This window comes from Moschus berezovskii, chromosome 12, assembly GCF_049115385.1.
Source record: "Moschus berezovskii isolate FMDL1 chromosome 12, NW_MosBer_1.0, whole genome shotgun sequence".
NCBI lineage: Eukaryota > Metazoa > Chordata > Mammalia > Artiodactyla > Moschidae > Moschus > Moschus berezovskii.
The window spans coordinates 85,185,271-85,206,366 of NC_142471.1; the positions used below are offsets into that span (position 1 = coordinate 85,185,271).

Here is a 21,096-nt window from a genome sequence, read left to right on the forward strand (position 1 = left end):
AAGCACAGCACCGTTCATTCTTAAAAGGGTCCCTGTTTGGACGAAAAGCTACATAGTCTACTGTGAAAAAGCAGAAGATACTCAGCAGAAAACTTGTTTGGGGAGGTGGTGCTGAAACCAAGGCATTTGAAAAACATGATTAAATATATATAAATATATACATTTTTATATATATATTTCTTTTTGTAAGCTAAGTGACATGTACATCCTTCAGAGCCCAATTACTTGCTGAAAAGACAGAATGTAAGTTTTGTTATTGAGAAAGCACATCAAAAAGAGACTAGAATGAAGTAAAAGAAGCTGGAGCTTCTTAGTAAGAGGCTCAAACCATACAGGGGTTGTGGGGGCTGAAAGAGGGCTTGAGGTAGCCTTCTGTCCTTGTGGGCAGGCCCTCAGAAGCAGGGTTCTGAAAGGAAAGAGGATGCAGAGAAGTACATGACTGCCCAGCTAGAACACACAGGATGCAGATGCCCAGGCAAAGGACCCTGAGGTCAGAGGGAGCAGGCTCACGCCAGACCTTCAGTCCTTTCCTGGGGACACTGGTCTGTCCTCGACCACAGTTGATTGCAGGAGTGGGGATTAGGGGTCGGAAAATCTGGGCTCTGGTCACTTCTGTTAAAAGATGAACTGGGGGATATTAAGACTTTTAATAAGAGTTTACTGGAGCAAAGATCACTTCCCATCAGGCAGTGCCAAACCAGAGGTGGTTAGGAGTGTTCCGCCTATAGGAGTAGGGGAAAGACCTATATGGAGAAAGTACAGAAGCGAAGAAAGGAAATGATTTGATTGACTGAAGCCTAGACTGGTTGTCCTTAGCCTTTTAATTTCATAATCTCGAGGCACTTACGGTCTTCAATTTTGGTTTGCTGATATAGGCCGCCTCAGCCTAACTACCTCTTTCTTTAATTAACGTAACATTTCCTAGGCAGGGTGACTTTTAACAAATCCTTCTCTTTCAGCCTTGGTTTTCTCATCTGTGAACTGGGGATGGTACCACCACTTATTCCAGGGCTTCTGTGAGAACAGATGGTGGAGGACAGACCTGGATGAGCTGTGCTGATGCGAGGGGTTGGCCTGCAGTCCGGGTGTTGTCACGAGGAGGGCTGTTTCCTGGGGCAAGGGGGAGTCGTAACCTTCGAGCAACTTCATGTCAGGGACACGTGACAGGTGGCCTCCAGTGCACGCTCTTCCCAGCCCTGTCAGCAGCTGACAGTTACGATGAGGCTTCGCCAAAATGTAGCTTTTCCTAACACAGGTCTTTCTTCAAATCCTGTCCCACACTGCTGACCACAAACTTCTCTGGGAATGTCTTTTGCCAAAACAAAGCTGGCATAGCTGTAGAAAGAGGCAGTGTTATATACCACGTTGCCCAAAAACTTCCTTCGGCTTTTTCATAAGATGTTAACAGAAAAACCTGAACGACCTTTCAGGCCAACCCAGTATGATTGTGAAAAATGGTGTCATGGCTGACACTTAGGGTGTATTCTTTCATTCCTTTAATTTACCCACTCAACAAACAGGCACTAAGCACCCACTCTGGTCCCAAGCACAGGGGCGATTGGGGTGGCCAGGCAGACGTGGTCTCTGCCTTGACCTGGAACTTGCCTTCTTGAGGGGAAAGCTTGCAAATAACACAAGTAACTTACACTCTGTAAAAAAAAAAGAATAAAGACTAAGAGATCAAAGTTGTTGGTTAGTTGCTAAGTCACACCTAACTCCTTTGCAACCCCATGGTCTGTAGCCCACCAGCCTCCTTTGTCTGTGGGATTTCCCAGACAAAAATACTGTAGTGGGTAGCAATTCCCTTCTCCAAGGGATCTTCCTGACCCAGGGATCGAACCCAGGTCTCCTGCATTGGCAGGTGGATTCTTTACCATTGAGCCACCAGGGAAGCTCAAGAGACCAAAGACTGAGCGCTAAATGGGAAAGTTTTACTGCTACGTGGGGACTGCAACAGCGTGGAGTCTTGGCTGTGAGGGAGATGGTCTCAGCGGGGGAAGGTTTGCTGTAGGACTTTCACAGCTGAACATCCACAAACTGTAGCTCAGTGACACTGGGAAGACTATCTCACCAGCATTGGTGCCGGGCTGGCAGTGCCTGGGCTTGTTGGTTAAATGGGCACTTGGCTGGCTGGAGGTGGTCTCCTGTGTGACAAGGGTTCCCCCCGACATCATGGTGCCCTGCTGGGTGGGTGTGCTGAGAGCAGGATTTTCCAAGTCAGGGTTATGGCACCCAGTGGGGTCTGCGTTGTATCAGTAGGCTGGGTAGTCAGGTCAGGTTTGTTCCTTGTAATGGGTTATATACCCAGTAAAGGTGAAAATTATTAAGATAAGGTAGAAACATTGAAAATGATATATGAATTCATAACTGCAAGGAGTAGAACGTGAAAAGATCAGGGGACTTCCTTGGTGTTCCAGTGGCTAAGGCTCCATGCTCCCAGTGCAGGGGGCCTGGGTTCGATCTCTGGTCAGGAAACTAGATCCTGCGAAGATTAAACTAGATGCAACAAAGATCAAAGATCCCACATGCCGCAACTAAGATCTGGCACAGTCAAATAAATAAAAATAAATATTAAAACAAGATTACAACTACAATACTCAGAAATCCTTGGTTAGCTAGTGACAGAAATACCAATCTAGCTTAAACAAAAATGAGAATTTATGGCCTTGTGTCTGGGGATCTAGAATATTGCTGGGGGTTTCCGGATCCAGCATTCAAACGGTGTCCCTGGGGTTCTTTCTGTCCCTTTTAGCTCTTCTCGTTTCTCCTCCACTTAACTTGACTGCTCAGGGGGTCCCATATCAGCCCTCTTAGCAGTCCCAGTGCAAAGAGAGCATCTTTTCTGAGAACCAGTTGGAAAGTCCTAGAAAATACACTTTTGGGTAGCACGGTATTGGTTGACTGCCCAATGGCTGGAGTGGAGGGTAGGGGTCGAGTTAGAGAAGGGTTGAAAAGGGGAGGAAGAAGAGCCACAGGGTGAAAACGGAGACTGTCCACCCCAACCGTGTAAGACTAGGCACCTCCTGGTAGCACCACAGACTCATCAGTAACTTGTATTCCTTGGTGATAGGAGCTTGGATTTTAAAGTTGTTTCCAGTCACAGAAATCACAGTGTTTAAACAGAGTTTTCTGACTCAGAATTGTCCTTCTTGTCACGTTGTGATAGAGGCCAGAATACACATATGTTTGTAAGCCTTGATCCTGTATATTAGGGTTTAGCAAACCTCCTCTGAAAAGGACAGATAGTAAGTATTTCTACTGTGGGCTATGTGGTCTCTGTGAAACTGTTGAACTTGACCGTGGTAGCTTGAAAGCAGCTATAGCCTATACCTAAACACATGGATGTGGCAGTGTGTCAATAAAACTTAATTTTTAACAAGTGTTGGGCCAGCTTTGGCCCACAGACATTATCTTGCCAGCCCCTGGTATAGATAGTCTGAAAATCTTCTATCCGAATCGGCCATAAGATACTTGTTGTTCAGTCGTTCGGTCGTTCTGCTTCTTTGTGACCCCATGGATGGCAGCATGCCAGGCTTCCCTGTCCTTCATAAGACTCTGCTCTAAAGTAAACTGTACACAAGGCCAGGGGGAGAAGTGGAGAGTCAGACTCGATTGGTCAAAGGTCCACAGTGGGCTGTGTTGTCTGGTGACTCCCTGGCCCTTTGGCCTCTGGAACCTTGTATTTACTCCTAAACCTTTCATAATGCATTCTAGAATAAAATCTATTGCCATAAAAAAATAAAGTAAACTGTATATTTGCAAACTACATGTCTAGTAAGGGATAAATATCCCCCCAAAATAAGGAACTGTTACAACTCAATAGCAAAAAGCCAAATAACCCAATTAAAAAAAAAAAGCTGGGGCTTCCCTGGTGGTCCAGTGGCTAAGACTCAGTGCACTGCAGGGAGCCTGGGTTCGATTCCTGTTTAGGGAACTGGATCCCACATGCCACAACTGAAAAAGATCCCATGTGCTGCAAGTGACACCTGGAGTAGTCAAATTAAAAAAAACAAAAATAAGGCAAAGGACTTGAATAGACAGTTCTCCAAAGAAGACATACACATAAATGGCTGATAGGTACATGAAATGATGCTTAACATCACTAATCAGAGGAATGCAAATCAAAACCAGAGTGAGACAGTACTTCATACCCATTAGGATGGCCATTATCGAAAAAGCAAAAAATAGCAAGTATTGGCAAGTATGCGGAGAAATTGGAACACTTATGCACCATTGATGGGAATGTAAACTGGTGCAGCTGCTGTGAAAAACGGCATGGAGGGTCCTCAAAAAATTAAAAATAGAATTACCATATGATCCAGTAGTTCTGCTTCTGGGTAATTATCAGAAAGAATTGAAATCAGGATCTCAAATAGATGTTTGCACATCCATGTTCATTGCAGGATTATTCACAATAGCCAAGAGAGAGAAACAACCTAAATGTCTTTGACAAGATGAATAGATTTAGAAAATGTGATACACACACCAGAATATCATTCAGTCTTAAAAAAGAAGGAAATCCTGCCACCTGGGACAACATGGATGAATATGGAGAACGTTATGTAAGTAAAATAAGCCCTTCACAGAAGGACAAATGCTGTATGATTCCACTTAGATGAGGAATCTGAGATAGTCAAGGTGATAGAAAGTAGAATGGTCACAAGGGGCTGGAGGGAGGAGGGCAATGCTGAGCTGCTTTTTAACAAGTATAGGATTTTCAGTTATGCAAGAAGAATAATTATAGCGGTCTATTGCTTCTGAACTGTGGTGCTGGAGAAGACTCTTGAGAGTCCCTTGGACTGCAAGGAGATCCAACCAGTCCATTCTAGAGGAGATCGATCCTGGGTGTTCATTGGAAGGACTGATGCTAAAGCTGAAACTCCAATACTTTGGCCACCTCATGCGATGAGTTGACTCACTGGAAAAGAGTCTGATGCTGGGAGGGATTGGGGGCAGGAGGAGAAGGGGACGACAGAGGATGAGATGGCTGGATGGCATCACCGACTCGATGGATGTGAGTTTGAGTGAACTCTGGGAGTTGGTGATGGACAGGGAGGCCTGGCGTGCTGTGATTCATGGGGTTGCAAAGAGTCGGACACGACTGAGTGACTGAACTGAACTGAACTGATTGTACACACAGTGCCTACAGTCAACAGTATTGTATTATGCTTGGAAAAGACCCTGATGCTGGGAAGGATTGAAGGCAGGAGGAGAAGGGGACGACAGAGGATGAGATGGCTGGATGGCATCACCGACTCGATGGATGTGAGTTTGAGTGAACTCTGGGAGTTGGTGATGGACAGGGAGGCCTGGCGTGCTGTGATTCATGGGGTTGCAAAGAGTCGGACACGACTGAGTGACTGAACTGAACTGAACTGATTGTACACACAGTGCCTACAGTAAACAGTATTGTATTATGCTTGGAAAAGACCCTGATGCTGGGAAGGATTGAAGGCAGGAGGAGAAGAGGGTGACAGAGGATGAGATGGTTGGATGGCATCACCAACTCAATGAACATGAGTTTGAGTAAGCTCCGGGAGTTGCTGATGGACAGGGAGGCCTGGTGTGCTGCAGTCCATGGGGTCACAAAGAGTCAGACATGACTGAGCGACTGAACAGCAACAACAGCAATGCCATTTATTATGCACTTAAATGTGTGTTAAGAGGGTAGATGTCACTTTGTAAAGCTATATATCTAAAGTCGATTATGTAACAGTTTATTTTCTGCCCCTAGTATGGCAGGAGAGTATTTGGAAAATGTAAACTTGATCCCATCACAAAAGCAAGGAATTAGAATTGCCGTGTTCAAAGGGGCAAGTAATGTTCCGTCACAGATCAGTCGATTGAGGAAATCATTCACGGCTACAGCGAAGAGATAGCCTGTGAGACGGCTGGCCGCGTTCAAATCCTGGCTAGGATAGCTTTGTCTTGCCAGTTTTAGCAATTCATACAGGTGTGTTGTGGATTTGGGACTGGCATGTCCTGTCGATTTGAGGTTTAAAGCCCCTCCTGTATCCCTCAAGTCAGGTATTGCTCAGGATTAAAAACATTCATTGTTTGGTCAACGGAAGGCCCTCGCAGCCCTGAAGGGAATGTCACCTAAGAAGGACCAGGCTCCTCCCAGGCTTGCATTTTAGCACCATCAGGCTCTGCTTCAGCAGCTGCTGTTTTAATGGGCTCAGAGGGACAGGCTGAGGGTCCCACGGGACCTGTTCGTGATGAGAAGAGAATGGGATCCTGGGGTCACAGTGGGATCTTGAACCTTCTTCCATTCTGCAGATGCAATTACATGGCACGTGGAGGCAGCCTGGAGTGCGGGGTCTGTGTGTCTGTCCTGGGCCCCCTACCCAGGCCTGTGAAAGGCAGAAACTCTGAGAACATTCCATTTGGATAAGATGTATTTAATAAGAGCAATGGAAAATGGTAAACCTGGCTTGGGGAAAGGGAATGTGCTCTTTCATGTAAAACAAACAAAAAATGTGACTGTGGGAAGCATCCAAAAAATAAGATGACCTGGAGGCTAGATTTAAAAATTGGCACTGAGGGAAATCTCATTTCCCCAGTCGATGACTCCCCCTTTAGCTGTGCTCATGCCAATGGAGCAAACCAAAATAACTTCATAAATTAAAGTTTACGCAGGCAAGGAAGCTAGGCCTGGACTATCACACACCAGATGAAAACCTCGACAGCTTTGTTTACAACTGACATCCTTGGTTTGAAGGTTAATGGTGTCTCGAGGAGGTTAGGTTGTACATATGTGCAATTAAAAAAGTCACTATTGATAGAGACATAGCTGTGTTTACTTACTGTATAGTTTATGCCCCCTTTGTTGGCTTGTTTGTTTTCCCTTCTGGAAAGAATGTCTTTGGTCTTCGGTAATTAATTATAACCAGATTTTGTTTAGATCCAAGTACATGGAAACTGCTCAGAGAGCTCAAAGTATGCTGGTAATAGTACCTTGTAACAAGGACCTCAACTTTTTTTCCTTTTATTATACAACAAATGAATACACTTGGGATGTAAAAGGTTCCAATTATAGAGCAGCAGACACACAGGAGGGCTCAAAAGTCCCCTCACTGCTGCTAAACCACTACCCTCCCTGGCCGTCAAAGGTCCCTGTTCTTTCTAGACCTGTTTATGTTCACCATTTAGATGTCCACAAACAAGTGTGTATTCAGGTACACGCAATGTACACAATTGGCTTCCCTGGTGGCTCAGTTGTTAAAGAAACTGTGTGCAGTGCAGGAGACCCAGGTTCAATTCCTGGGTCAGGAAGATCCCCTGGAGAAGGAAATGGCAACCCACTCCAGTATTCTTGCCTGGGAAATTTCATGGACAGAGGAGCCTTGTGGGCTACAGTTCCTGGGGTCGCAAGAGTTGGACACGACTTAGCGACTAAACCGCAACGTACACAATTACTTTTATTTTTAATCCACGTACAGGGTCATGGTGTATGTGTCGATGTATAGCTTGCTTTTTTCACGTAGCATACCCAGAGCTGCTGCTGGTCAGTCTGTGTGTGTGTTCCCTTCATGCTGCAGCGTGTCTCCTAATAGGCATGTGACTTATTGACCCATTTCGCTGTCCTTCTTTTTGGTGTTAAATGATGTAACGAAAGTGTGCGGACATGATTGCCTTCTCGACCTCTGCTGCCTGCCTTTGAGACGGTACTTCAGTGAGATGTGGGGGAAAGGAGGCTGTACGACCCAGGAGGGGGTTGGCAAACTGCAGCCCTCCAACCAAATCCACCCTCTTCATGGTTTTGTTTGGCCTGTGAGGCAAGAATGATTTTCTTATCTTTAAATAGTTGGCGAAAAAGACCAAAGAGAAATAGTTCCTGATATGTGAAAATTATATGAGATTCAAAATTCAGTGTCCATCAGTGAAGTTTTGTTGGAATACAGCCATGCTCGTTTGCTTACCTGCTGTCTGGGACCGCTTTCATGCTCTAACAGCCGAGTTGAATAGTTTGTGACAGCAGCCATCTGGGCCACCTAAAATATTTACCATCTGGCCTCTTACTGAAAACATTTGCTGGCCCCTGACCTAGGGCAAGTTACTGACCTCTCCATGTCTCCACTTTCTTTTCGGTAAAATGAAGATAATGATAAAACCTTCTTTTATCATTCAACTATAGTTAAAAAAACAAACAGAAAAACAAGACCTACTTTGTAGGGTGAAATTATTTAACTATATTAAATAATATATTACATGTAGAATATACCAGATTATAACGTGTCAAATGTATGTGGATAAATTACATGTAGGATGTGTAGAACTTTTTAAATGCTCCACAAACGTTGGCTACTATTATAGCATCATTGTTACTAACTTTATCATAACTCCCTGCACGTGGGCAGGGACCCTGCAGATGCCGACGTGGACATTCCAGACACCCGGAAGTGGACTTGATGGTGGAGGGATGTTGATAAGTGCTACCAAATTGCTTCCCAGAACAACTTCCCCAATTTTTGCTCCCTGGAATCCCTGCTGTCCCACATTTGTCACCATGCTGGATAGGGACTAACAGAGTAGATCTAAAAAAACTGAGTTTGGGAAGTGTTAGGTTCTTTAGGGCTGCAAACAGGGTCTTGAGAAGCAGAATTTCCCCTCTGAGTGCTGTGCCCAGACCTCTGGGTCGACCTTCCCTGGAAAACTGTCTCCTCCAATCAGCAGATGCTCACAGTTGTTGAGGGAGGGCCTCCTCTGTACTGAGCCCTGGGTCCAGACATTCTCATTTTTAGTTTTCAGTTCAGTTCAGTCGCTCAGTCGTGTCCGACTCTTTGCGACCCCATGAACCGCAGCACGCCAGGCCTCCCTGTCCATCACCAACTCCCGGAGTTCACTCAAACTCATGTCCATTGAGTCGGTGATGCCGTCCAGCCATCTCATTCTCTGTCGTCCCCTTCTCCTCCTGCCCTCAATCTTTCCCAGCATCAGGGTCTTTTCAAATGAGTCAGCTCTCCACATCAGGTGGCCAAAGTATTGGAGTTTCAGCTTCAATATCAGTCCCTCCAATGAACACCCAGGACTGATCTCCTTTAGGATGGACTGGTTGGATCTCCTTATAGTCCCAGGGATTCTCACGAGTCTTCTCCAGCACCACAGTTCAAAATCATCAATTCTTCGGCGCTCAGCTTTCTTTATAGTCCAACTCTCACATCCATACATGACTACTGGAAAAACCATAGCCTTGACTAGATGGACCTTTGTTAGCAAGTAATGTCTCTGCTTTTTAATATACTGTCTAGGTTGGTCATAACTTTACATCCAAGGAGCAAGCGTCTTTTAATTTCATGGCTGCAATCATCATCTGCAGTGATTTTGGAGCCCAGAAAAATAAAGTCAGCCACTGTTTTCACTATTTCCCCATCTATTTGCCATAAAGTGATGGGACCAGATGCCATGATCTTAGTTTTCTGAATGTTGAGCTTTAAGCCAACTTTTTCACTCTCCTCTTTCACTTTCATCGAGAGGTTCTTTAGTTCTTCATTTTCTGCCATAAGGATGGTGTCATCTGCATATCTGAGGTTGTTGATATTTCTCCCGGCAGTCTTGATTCCAGCTTGTGCTTCCTCCAGCCCAACATTTCTCATGATGTACTCTGCATATAAGTTAAATAAGCAGGGTGACAATATACAGCCTTGACATATTCCTTTTCCTATTTGGAACCAGTCTGTTGTTACATGTCCAGTTTTAACTGTTGCTTCCTGACCTTTCAGAGCCACCTCTATTTTACAGATGAAAACTGAGGGGCTCAGAGGGATTAAAAACTTGTTCAAGGGACTTCCCCATTGACCCAGTGGTTAAGAATCCATGCTTTCATTGCAGGGGACATAGCTTCTATACCTGGTTGGGAAACTAAGAGCCTACATGTCCCACGGTGTGGCCAAAAAAAAAAATAGATAAAAGGTGGCATTAGTGGTAAAGAACCTGCCTGCCAATGCAGGAGACATAAGAGATGCGGGTTCGATTCTTGGATCAGGAAGCTCTCCCAGAGGAGGGCATGGCAATCCACTCCAATATTCTTGCCTGGAGAATCCCACGGACAGAGGAGCCTGGCAGGCTACAGTCCACAGGGTCACAAAGAGTTGGACATGATTGAAGTGACTTAGCATGCACAAATTTAAGTAAGCATCTTAAAAAAAAATCTTAACTGTCCACAAAAATTTTGATGCCACTCCTTTACTTCCAGGAAGGGATAAGGAGGTGTCAGACACTCCATCCTCTCCCCTCGCTTTCCCAGATCAACATCTTGATAGCTGGGTACGAGGAAAATTGGAAGTGAACTTCAAAAGGAATGGCTTAGTCACGGCCAAGTTTCTCTCTCATTCTAAGTAAAGCGAATTTGTCAGAGTGTCCGTTACTATATTTTTCATGCCCCAGTGTCACAGTCTGTGCTGCTCAGTCATGCTGGGAATGATGTCGTTCTAACAGATAACCCTCCTTTGGGTGAAATGGCTATTTTTGGGCCTCTCCTGGGGCTCCTGTCACGGGCCTTTGCAGTAGCATTTCTCATGTTCCGTTAGCGCGTCTGCAGAACATGAAGCAAATTTACCCAGATATTCTTGACCTTGTGCATGAAGGGAAGAATGTTTCTGGTTTGGTGTGTGCTTCCAATGACGAGCATTCGCATTCTTTCCTTCTCCACTTCTTTTTTTCCCTCATGCTGACATTAAAAAACAACAAAATGCCACTCACCCCACAATTTAAAACTTGGGATCTTAACCTGCACAGACAGTTGTTCTCTATGAGGGATGTGAAATATTTGACAGAATTTCCTGAAAGAACCAAGAGCCACGATCCCCTGATTAAAACCACGTTAAACCAAAAGCAGGCCACACCCAAAAGGCTCTGGAAGAGGGCTGCTTATTTAACCAAAGCAAAAAGGCAGCACAAGTTGGATGTTGATGGCATCACCACGGCCTCTCTGTGATGCTCAAACTTTTTGAGAACATATTGACAACTTCCTGTTAAAGCTGTCTCTACTCTGAATCATTTTCCCCCGAGGCTGGCCTGCCTTCCTGCAGCCCGGTGACTGATAGTCACTGTAATGGATGAAAAGCCCAGACTTCCATTCTGACAGGCTGTGAGCGTTTATGTGACGTTGTAACTGTCAGGTTCTCGTCTTCTTTTCTTGCTATCTTGTACAGCAGTGTTGAAAGGGGCCTGGGGGAAAGAAAGTAGAAGGAAAAAGCCCATCTTCCAGGGACCTCCCTAGTGGTCCAGTGGCTAAGACTCCAAGCTCCCAATGTAGGGGGCCCGGGTTCGATGCCCGGTCAGGGAACTAAATCCCACTTGCTACAACTAAGAGTTTGTATGCTACAACTAAAGATCCCACGTGCTGCAACTGCCACAGTGAAGATCAAAGATCTTGTGTGCCACAGCTAAGACCCAGGCCAGCCAAATGTATAAATATTAAAAAAAATAACTAACCAACCCTCAAACCCACTTCTTCCAGAGGATATATGTGCCTAAAGCAGGGTTTGTCAATCTCACCACTATTGATATTTGGGGCCAGATATCTGGGGTTGTGGAGGTTATCCTGTGCCCTGGAGAGTGTTTAACAGCATCCCTAGATGCTAGCATTCCTGTAGTTATGACAACGAAAACTGACTCAGACACCTCTGAGAGCTGTTGGCCTTGATCTTGGGGGTCTTGAACTTGCATTCTGCTCCTTTGCCTCGTGCATCTACCCCTTGCAGCTCTCCCATGAATGGGGGTCTTGTTTTCTTTTCTTCATCCTACCCTAACTGCCTTGAGATGTCGCTACCTCTGGACGGTGTGCCAACCTCAGCCCAGGCCCAGGGACCTGGAATAAGCCAGCAATCCCCCCGGCAGGTCCTTGTGGATGCTGGTCCTGCAAGATGTGCTGATGGGCAGGTGTGTGAGTAGCTAGACCATCTTGGAGACAGGTGCGTGAAAGGGAAACTATGCGGTCGGTGTAGGGTGGAGACTGGTGGCCCCAGCCTCTGGTCCTGATGGTGGGAGCAGCTGACCACCATGCTGTGATTGCTGGCAGCCCAGGCCTGTATTAGACTAGAGAGCTGCCTTGCTCTTTCCCCTTTTGGAATCTGAGGGCAGAGATGATGAGGCTCCCAGGAGAGGCTCAGCTGGATCCCAGCAAGTAGGAGCACAGCCCTTTCTCAGGGCCGAAGGGTGGGAGGGTCCATGAATGCCTGTCTCTGGGACGGAGGCTCTGCTGGCCCCCAGAAGACTGACACCTGGTTGCAATGGCTACAGTGGGGCGCTGGGAGAAGAGCACTGGTCCAGGCATCATGAAGCCTGAGTTGGTGTCCACTCTACCCCTGGTAGCAGCATGGCCTTAGGCAAATAGCATCCTCCTTCTGTCCTCACATTTCCCATCAAGCCACCTTTCCATATTCCTGTAGAACATTCTCTACTTCTCTTTTTCTCCTGATTACAGGCAAAGGTGGGACTGTTAACAGGTGGAATTGTGACCTTCCTGAATTTGCTTTTAGTTGTGAGTTCCTGACTAGTGGGATTCAGCAAGGGGCTTAGGGGTCATGCATTGATTTTTGCCTCATGTGTATTGGGTCTTGGAGGAGACCGCAATAAATAGCATTTCTTTTCCTTAAAGAAACCGGGAGATGAGGCCATGGTTGAAGTTTTGAACTTTGGAACTTGCCCAGATTTTTTTAACCTCTTTCCCTGGAGCCAGTAAATCAAGTGTCCCAAAGGCCAGGAGTTTTTAGAGAAAGTGATGGACGCTGGAGGGCAAGGGTCATGGTCAGTGTAGAGTGACCTGTTCTACACCTGGTAGGCGAGCTGGCCTGGCTTTCCTTGACAGTCTTATCATTCCGGCTGGCTGTCCTAACCTGCTGTACTAACCTTGCCTAGTTGCGGCAAGCGGGGGCTACTCTTCATTGCCGTGTGCAGGCTTCTCATGGTGATAGATTCTCTTATTGCGGAGCATGGGCTCTAGGGCATGAGGTCTCAGTAATTTTTGCACACCAGCTTAGTTGCTCTGAGGCATGTGGGATCTTCCCAGACCAGGGATCAAATCCATGTCCCCTGCATTGGCAGGGAGATTCTCAACTACTGAATTCTCACCAGGGAAGCCCCTTGCTATGGCTTCCTCCACTTGGAGACGGCTCAGCAGTGAGTCCAGGGACGATGCACCACCCCATACCCCTCTGAGCTCAGCGGTAGTATAGATCCTATTGGCCCTTGGCGGAATTTTCAAATTCCAAAGACAAGCATCGGGGATTAGGGCAGCCATGGACTATCCCGGCTTCTGGGTTGCATCAGAAAACATATCATGGCAGGTCGCTGATGTCAGCTTCTCCCGTGTGGTGGTCTCCACAGCCCCCTGGGCCCTGCTGGCTGTGGGAAGCCTGTGGAGGAGAAGGACAAGCCTGCCCCCCTGCCTCGTGTTCCCCCTTTAACTGGAAGCTTAGAGTCCATGGTGCAGCTGCTCTGTTTTACGTGCCCTGTTGACTGAGTCCAAGCTCTGCGTGTGCCTGGTTCCTGATGTGTGATGCTCGACCTCTCCACGGCTGGACCAGCACCCCCACTCTGTCCTCAGCACACACCTTGCTGGTTTGGAGGTCATAGCTCACCATAAAAATGGTGCGAGTGGCCAGCTCTTTCTTCACTGTGGCTCTGGGCCGCCCAGCCCAGCGTTAGGGTGGATGCGAGGCCTGAGAGTGAACTTCTCTGTGAATAATGACACAATTCCAGAAAAATGCAACATCTTCCGGATGCAGCTTCTGGAGCTTGGCCTGGGGGAGGGGGGCCTGGAGGGTTTTTGTGTTTGAGCTCTTGGCTATTCTTTGCCCCAGGGGGATGCGTGTGTGTGAATGATTTTTCACAGAGCACATTTATTTTCAGATGCTCCTGTGGATAGTTTTTCCGAGTCCCCCCAGGAAAAGGAGAAAATACAGAACGCTGTGACACCTGATGGAAAGTATTATGCCTTAGTCAATGCGGCTGATGCATCTCTTCTGACTCTTGCCTTTAGACTAAACTAAACCTTAACCGGAAAGGATGAGGCAAATGGGGTGGAAGTGGGGAGGTGCGCAGGGGCGGGGGTCTTCTGGTTGGTGGCTGTTCCTCTGCAATGGCACTGTCTTAATTCTGAGCTTTCAGAAAATACAGAATGCTTTCAGAAACATACAGTGCTTGAGTTTGGGGGAAGTGCTGAAAGGTCATCTTGGCCACACAGCCCATTTTCAAAGGAAGAGGAAACTGAAGGTCAGAGAAGACCCATGACCCACCCAGGGTTGCACAACTAGAACTTGAATCCTGTCCCTCCGAGCCCAGAAAAAGATTTTGTCTATTCTGTGCAACTGGAGTCTTTGGACAGTATATTGTGATGTTTTGGATCGGATTTTAATTTCCTCTGTGGTCTTATTCGTTCAGTCCCTCTGTGACACATAAGGCTCCAGGGACTGAGGACATAGTGGTGAGCACAGCAGAGCCCGTCAGGGGGCTCACGGTCTAATGGGGAAAACAGCTGTGAGCAGGAAGCTTGCATGTAGGATATGAGCGGAGGCAGAGCCCCAGCTCCAGGGGTCCCTGGTTACCCCCAGCCCCCTCCCTCCCTCCTCTGGGCCCTCTCTGCGCTTTGCAGAAAGGCTTTTAGGTTCAGAGAATTTAGGGAACTTGTCTAAGGTTGGAATGACTGGGTCGAGGCCTGTGGGTCTGGGGAAATGGCCCCAGGCCAGGCACCCCCCTGCTCCTCCCCACTCCCACCCTGACCCATTCCCTAGGCTTTTGAGCCACTTTCCTTGGACTCTGGGGTAGTGGCTGGGTCTCTGGTAATGAGTGTTTGGCCTTTGAGCCCCTTTCTTTTCTTTCCTTTTTTCAAAAAGTTGAGATATAATTCACATATCATAAAATTCACCATTTAAAGCGTGCATTTCGGGGAATTTTAATGTATTCATTATGTGGAATCAACACTCATTCCAAAACACTGTCCAGGAAAGTGTCCAAAACACTTCCAAAGGGGCCCTGCCCGCCGTGAGCAGCCACGCACCGTTTGCCCCAGCTGCCGCTCCAGGCCGCCTCTAGTCTGTCCTCTCTTGCGGGACAGTTCACATAAACCAGTCATACACTCTGCGGCCTTTTGCACTGGACTTCTTTCACTTAGTATAACGTTTTCAAGGTTCATCTGTGTGATGGCAGGTGTCAGTACTGCGTTCCTTTTGGTGACCGAGTAACATTCCATTGAGTGGATGTATTATGTTTTGTTTAGGTATCTGTTGATGCCACTTTCATTTTTTTAATTCAGTCTCTCAGTCATGTCTGACTCTTTGCAACCCCATGGATTGCAGCACGCCAGGCTCACCTGTCCATCACCAGTTCCCAGAGCTTGCTCAAACTCAGGTCTGTCAAGTCGGTAATGCCATCCAACCATCTCATCCTCCGTGGTCCCCTTCTCCTGCCTTCAGTCTTTCCCAGCATCAGGGTCTTTTCCACTGAGTCAGTTCTTGGCATCAGGTGGCCAAAGTATTGGAGTTTCAGCTTCAGCATCAGTCCTTCCAATGAACACCCAGGACTGATCTCCTTTAGGATGGACTGGTTGGATCTCCTTGCAGTCCCAGGGACTCTCAAGAGTCTTCTCTAACACCACAGTTCAAAAGCATCAATTCTTCAGTGCTCGACTTTCTTTAATTAAATTCCTTTAAAAAATTAATTGATAATTAATTAATTATACTCTTTGGCCACACTATTTGGCATGTGGGATCATAGTTTCCCAAGCAGGGATCAAACCTGTGCCCCTTACATTGGCAGCGGGGAGTGTTAACCACTGGACCACCAGGGAAGTCCAGACTCCCCTTTCATTTGAACTGTAATCACAGCCCCCCCATTAGCCTCATTGAGTTCTCTGGTGAGTGTTTGGAAGTTGTTTCTAATTTGTCTGATGGAATCTTAGGTCAACATTCTCTCCCTGGTAGACTGGCTATACTGCCTAAGGAGAAGCTAAAGCAGTGATTCTGAGGTGGGAAGGAAAATGTCCTTTCCCCCAGCTCCCTAAGTCTGCTATGACTCCCCTTGGGGCACTGTTACAGGTGGGAGTATGTCACATCTTGAGAATGTTGGGGCCAAGTGGGGGCTTAGCCTACGGATGAAGGGGTGCTGTGGATGGGCTGGGCTGTCTGATCAATTTGGGTGCAAATCTTTATTTATGTCTCACCTGGGTCACTGTTGAGGTAGTCTAACAGCATCTTGGACAACTGGTCTGGGAGCATGTTTGGGGCTCTTGCTTAGACTGTTGCCTTTATTATCTTTTGTTTTCCCTATTTATTCCATTAAGTTATAAAATTCACTTTTTTAGAGTGCATGGATCTGTACATTTTAACAAATATATACAGTCATATAACTACTGCCACAATCAAGAACATTTTCATCAGCCCTGAAGATCCCCCATCCGTCCCGTCCCGTCGCTCAGTCGTGTCCGACTCTTTGCGACCCCGTGGACTGTAGCCTACCAGGCTTCTCCGTCCATGGGATTCTCCAGGCAAGAATACTGGAGTGGGTTACCGTTTCCTTCTCCAGGGGATCTTCCCGACCCAGGGATCGAACCCGGGTCTCCCGCATTGGAGGCAGACGCTTTAACCTCTGAGCCACCAGGGAAGCCCGAAGATCCCCCATATTCCGTTATAATTACCTTTTCTCCCACCCCCAGCTTCTGGCAACCCTGGCTTTATTTTCTATCCCTATGTCGTGTCAATATAAGCATGTTATGTAAATGGAGTCACACAAGTCGTAGCCTTCAGAGTCTGTCTTCTTTCACTTCGCATAGTGCATTTGGATTCACCGTGTTGCCATGTGTATAAGCTCGCTTTTATTTTTGAGTAGTATCCATTGTTTGTTTATTTGTTCCCCAGTTGAAAGCCATTTGGATTGTTTCCAATTTTTGGCAACTATGAATAAAGCCACTATAAACATTCATGAACAGCTTTTTGTGTGAACATAAGTTTTCATTTCCCTTGGGTAAACATCTAGGAGTGGGATTGCTGGGTCATATGGTAAGTGTATGTTTAACTTTATAAGAAACTTCCAAGATGTGTCCCAAAGAGCTGTAGCATTTTGCATTCTCACAAGTGATGAGGCTATAGTCTAGTCTCCAAACTGCTCAGAGCCGTGATGGGCTTGGCTTTTTTTCATTGCAAAGTGCATGAAGCTACTTTGTTTACCTTACCTATTTTAGTTCAGATTGTTCCAGAACTAGCCTCTGAGGCAGTGATTGGAGTGTATGTGGTTTATTTGGGGGGGGGGGATGGTCCCAGGAAACACCAGCGGGGCAGTGGAAGAGTGAGAAAAACAAAGGAAGCCAAAAAATTGTGTTCCATCAAACCTTTTACCATTTGGGGCAGCCCACACCCTAACCCCCGGGGAACTCTGAGAAGCAGTACAGAGCACACACCTGAGGTCTCTTCCACCCGAGGGGCCAGGTAGCTGGGTTCTCTAAACCATCTCCCATCAGTCACTGGCTGAGGGGCTGTTGCCAGAGTCTTTTTCACAGCATGTTCAGCCACCCAATCAACATCTGATTGAGTGGAGGTCAAGAGTGTAGACTGGGGTCCTCTTTGGAGTCAAATGACCTGAGTTTGAATTTTTACCCACCATTTAGGGACTTTCTGATCTTAATAATTCCCCAACTACCCCATACTCAGTTTCCTCATCTGCAAAATGGAAAGAAGATTGAGGCTCCATTGATTGAGATAATGCATAGCGTGGGTTTAGCCCAAGGCCTAGCCGCTACCAAGCACTTAATTGTTGCTGCTGCTGCTACTGCTAAGTTGATTCAGTTGTATCCAACTCTGTGTGACCCCATAGAAGGGAGCCCACCTCTGTCCCTGGGATTCTCCAGGCAAGAATACTGGAGTGGGTTGCCATATCCTTTTCCAAAGCATGCATGCATGCTAAGTCGCTTCAGCTGTGTCTGACTCTGTGCGACCCTATCGACAGCAGCCCTCCAGGCTCCTCTGTCCACAGGATTCTCCAGGCAAGAATACTGGAGTGGGTTGCCATTTCCTTCTCCCAATTGTTGCTATTACTGACCAAAACCAGTAATTTGTATAGCATCTTAGGAAGGGGCAGACCTATCCTCGGGTGTGCCGTGTCTACTTGGGGGCAGACTTCAAGACTCCTTCCATCCTTTTGTGCCTCTCCATGCTGAACTGGGGAGAGGGGACTCGCGGCAGCCTCTTTGGACACCCAGCAGCTTTACTTATTTTACCCTCCCTGCCAGGAGCCCAGGCTCTGAGAATCAAGCATATGTGTCTGGTCTCAAAGTATTCCCCTCCCGCCCATAATTTTTGTATTCCTCTCCTGGAGGCTCATACGGTAAAAAATCTGCCTGCAATGTGGGATACCCAGGTTCAGTCCCTGGGTTGAGAAGATCCCCTGGAGAAAGGCCTAGCAACCCACTCCAGTATTCTCCAGTATTCTGGAGAATCCCATGGACAGAGGAGCCTGGTGGGCACAGTCCATGGGGTTGTAAACAGTTGGACACAACGATTAACACACACAGTCACACTGTCTTGCTCATGTGTTGGGCTCTGTCTTCACTGCTTTCTGTTCCTTCAGTTCAGTTCAGTTCAGTCGCTCAGTCGTGTCCGACTCTCCGCGACCCCATGAATCACAGCACGCCAGGCCTCCCTGTCCATCACCAACTCCCGGAGTACACTCAAACTCATGTCCACAGAGTCGGTGATGCCATCCAGTCATCTCATTCTCTGTTGTCCCCTTCTCCTCCCGCCCCCAATCCCTCCCAGCATCAGGGTCTTTTCCAGTGAGTCAACTCGTCGCATGAGGTGGCCTAAGTATTGGAGTTTCAGCTTTAGCATCAGTCCTTCCAATGAACACCCAGGATTGATCTCCTTTAGAATGGACTGGTTGGATCCCCTTGCAGTCCAAGGGACTCTCAAGAGTCTTCTCCAGCACCACAGTTCAAAAGCATCAATTCTTTGGTGCTCAACTTTCTTCACAGTCCAACTCTCACATCCATACATGACCACGGGAAAAACCATAGCCTTGACTAGACGGACCTTTGTTGGCAAAGTAATGTCTCTGCTTTTTAATATACTATCAAGGTTGGTCATAACTTTCCTTCCAAGGAGTAAGCGTCTTTTAATTTCATGGCTGCAATCTGTTCCTTAGTTTCCTTAATTTTCTTTTTTTAAAAATATTTTTCTATTTGTCTGCACCGGGTCTTATTTGTGGCACTCAAACTCTTAGTTGCGGCGTATGGGAGATCTAGTTCCCTGACCAGGGACTGAACCCAGGCCCCCTGCATTGGGAGTGTGGACTTTTAGCCACTGGACCACCAGGGAAATCCCTCCTTAATCCCTTCTTAACTCCTCTGTGAGCCAGACATCACCAGCCTTGTTTTACAGATTAGGAAACTGAGGCTCAGGATAGAGCAGGCCTTTGCTGAGGCTCCTGGGTAGATGAGTGGAACAGCAAGTTTAATTTCAAAGTTAGGGTTGTGGACTAAATATTTGTATCCTCCAGAATTCACACGTTGAAGTTCTAACTTCCATTGTGATAAGATTTAGGAGGTAAGCCTTTGGGAGGTGATCAGATTTAAATGAAGTCCTGAGAGTGGGACCTCATGCTGAAAATTTGTGTCCTTAGTTGAGCCTGGGGCCACCTGGAGACAGAGGACACCCCTGGCTTCTCCTCGGAGGATGTCCCAAAGTGGAACAGTTATGTCCATTGTCTTTGGGAGGTTAATCTGAGGTTGCCGTGGGCCCTAATGGTCTGAATTCTTAACCTACTTTTAGAAACAATGCTGGTTGTTTTTCCCAAGGAGAGCCCTTCCCAGATGCTCTGCCACCATCCAATGAGCTTTTCCTTCCCTTTCATGACTTGTGTGTTTTTAAAGGTGAGGAAGTTTAATTGGTAAGACTGTAGAGTCAAGCCGTGAGAACATGCTATCCAATCCTTGTGGCCAGGATAGGAAGCAGGGAAGGTGGATTCTACACGGAGCCCAAGGTCAGGCGTCCAATCTTGTCCAAGCAGGCACATGTTTGGCACTTATAACTGATAGATCAAGATTGGGCAAGAGTGGAGGAGTGGAGTGGTAGGTAAGGGAGGAAGGCTTAGGTCCTCCCCCTTCCCTTGTGGCTCAGCTGGTAAAGAATCCGCCTGCAATGTGGGAGGCCTGGGTTTGGTCCCTGGGTTGGAGATCCCTTGGAGAAGGGGATGGCTACCCACTCCAGTATTCTGGCCTGGAGAATTCCATGGACTGCATGGTCCATGGGGCCGCAAAGAGTCGGACATGACTGAGCGACTTTCACTTTCTTTCACTGCCCAGGAGATGCTGCTCATGGCCATTCAGCTGTTGTCAGAGCCAAGCTGACCTCATCCTATCCCTCTCAGAAGGCGCTTGTGGCAGTACAGGGAGAAGAGCCCTTGACCAGTCTTGCATTCTGCAGCAAGTAGGTCCAGTGACTGCTGTGGCCCTGCGTTTTGTCTTCCATGAAATGAGGGGGTCTGATCAGCGGTTTCTGGGAGTGTTTTCAAAGCTGTGGGTTTGATGGAGCGCTGTCCCAGCTCAGCCACATGAATGGTGATGTGGGACTGGGGAGGCTGCTTGGGGGTCAGAGTATGCATCCTCCACATCGTCTGTGCAGCCTCGTCCAAAACCCTAGGTGCTGCCTCACAGGAAATGGAGTCCCCGAGGATGGGAGTACAAGCCAGTGCAATTTCCACAGACACCTTACTTGTGCCCATCCCAGATGAGTGTTCCTGCCCAAGGGACACTGTCCACACGCAGGGTGTGTCACCAGCTGGCCAAGGACAAGGTATGGACGACGAGTACCAACCCCCTTCCTGTTCTGTGCCCTGGCCTCACCCACAGCCCTGTGTGCTCCCAGGTGGAGAAATTCTTTGTGTATGTCATGTGTCTCTCACCTGCTTCTGAAGCAGCTGATGGGAAAACTGAATTAGCATAGTCAGCTTTCAAACAACCTTTGTGTTCATTAGGTAGAAGGAAATAATTTAAGAAAAAACAAAATTCAGGGGGCTTCCCTGGTGGTCCGGTGGTTAAGAGTCTGCCTTACAACACAAGCAACACAGGTTTGATTCCTGGTCGGGGAAGATCCCACATGCCTCGGA

The 21,096-nt window shown here is 47.2% G+C and overlaps 1 protein-coding gene across 3 annotated transcripts in view; it reads left to right on the top strand.

Annotated features, from left to right (window-relative positions):
* The window catches only part of GRK5 (G protein-coupled receptor kinase 5), a 234,187-nt gene that overhangs the window by 28,846 nt on the left and 184,245 nt on the right, over window positions 1–21,096 (top strand). The window contains exon 1 of one of the 3 annotated variants that reach the window (XM_055424545.2): window positions 20,496–20,783. The exons of 1 other annotated variant lie outside the window; for it this stretch is intronic. In XM_055424545.2, coding sequence (XP_055280520.2) covers window positions 20,546–20,783 — 238 coding nt within the window. In that variant the 5' untranslated portion in view covers window positions 20,496–20,545. Of the gene's footprint in view, window positions 1–20,495; window positions 20,784–21,096 lie in introns of those variants that run through there. One more of the 3 variants, XM_055424546.2, reaches the window with a different exon arrangement.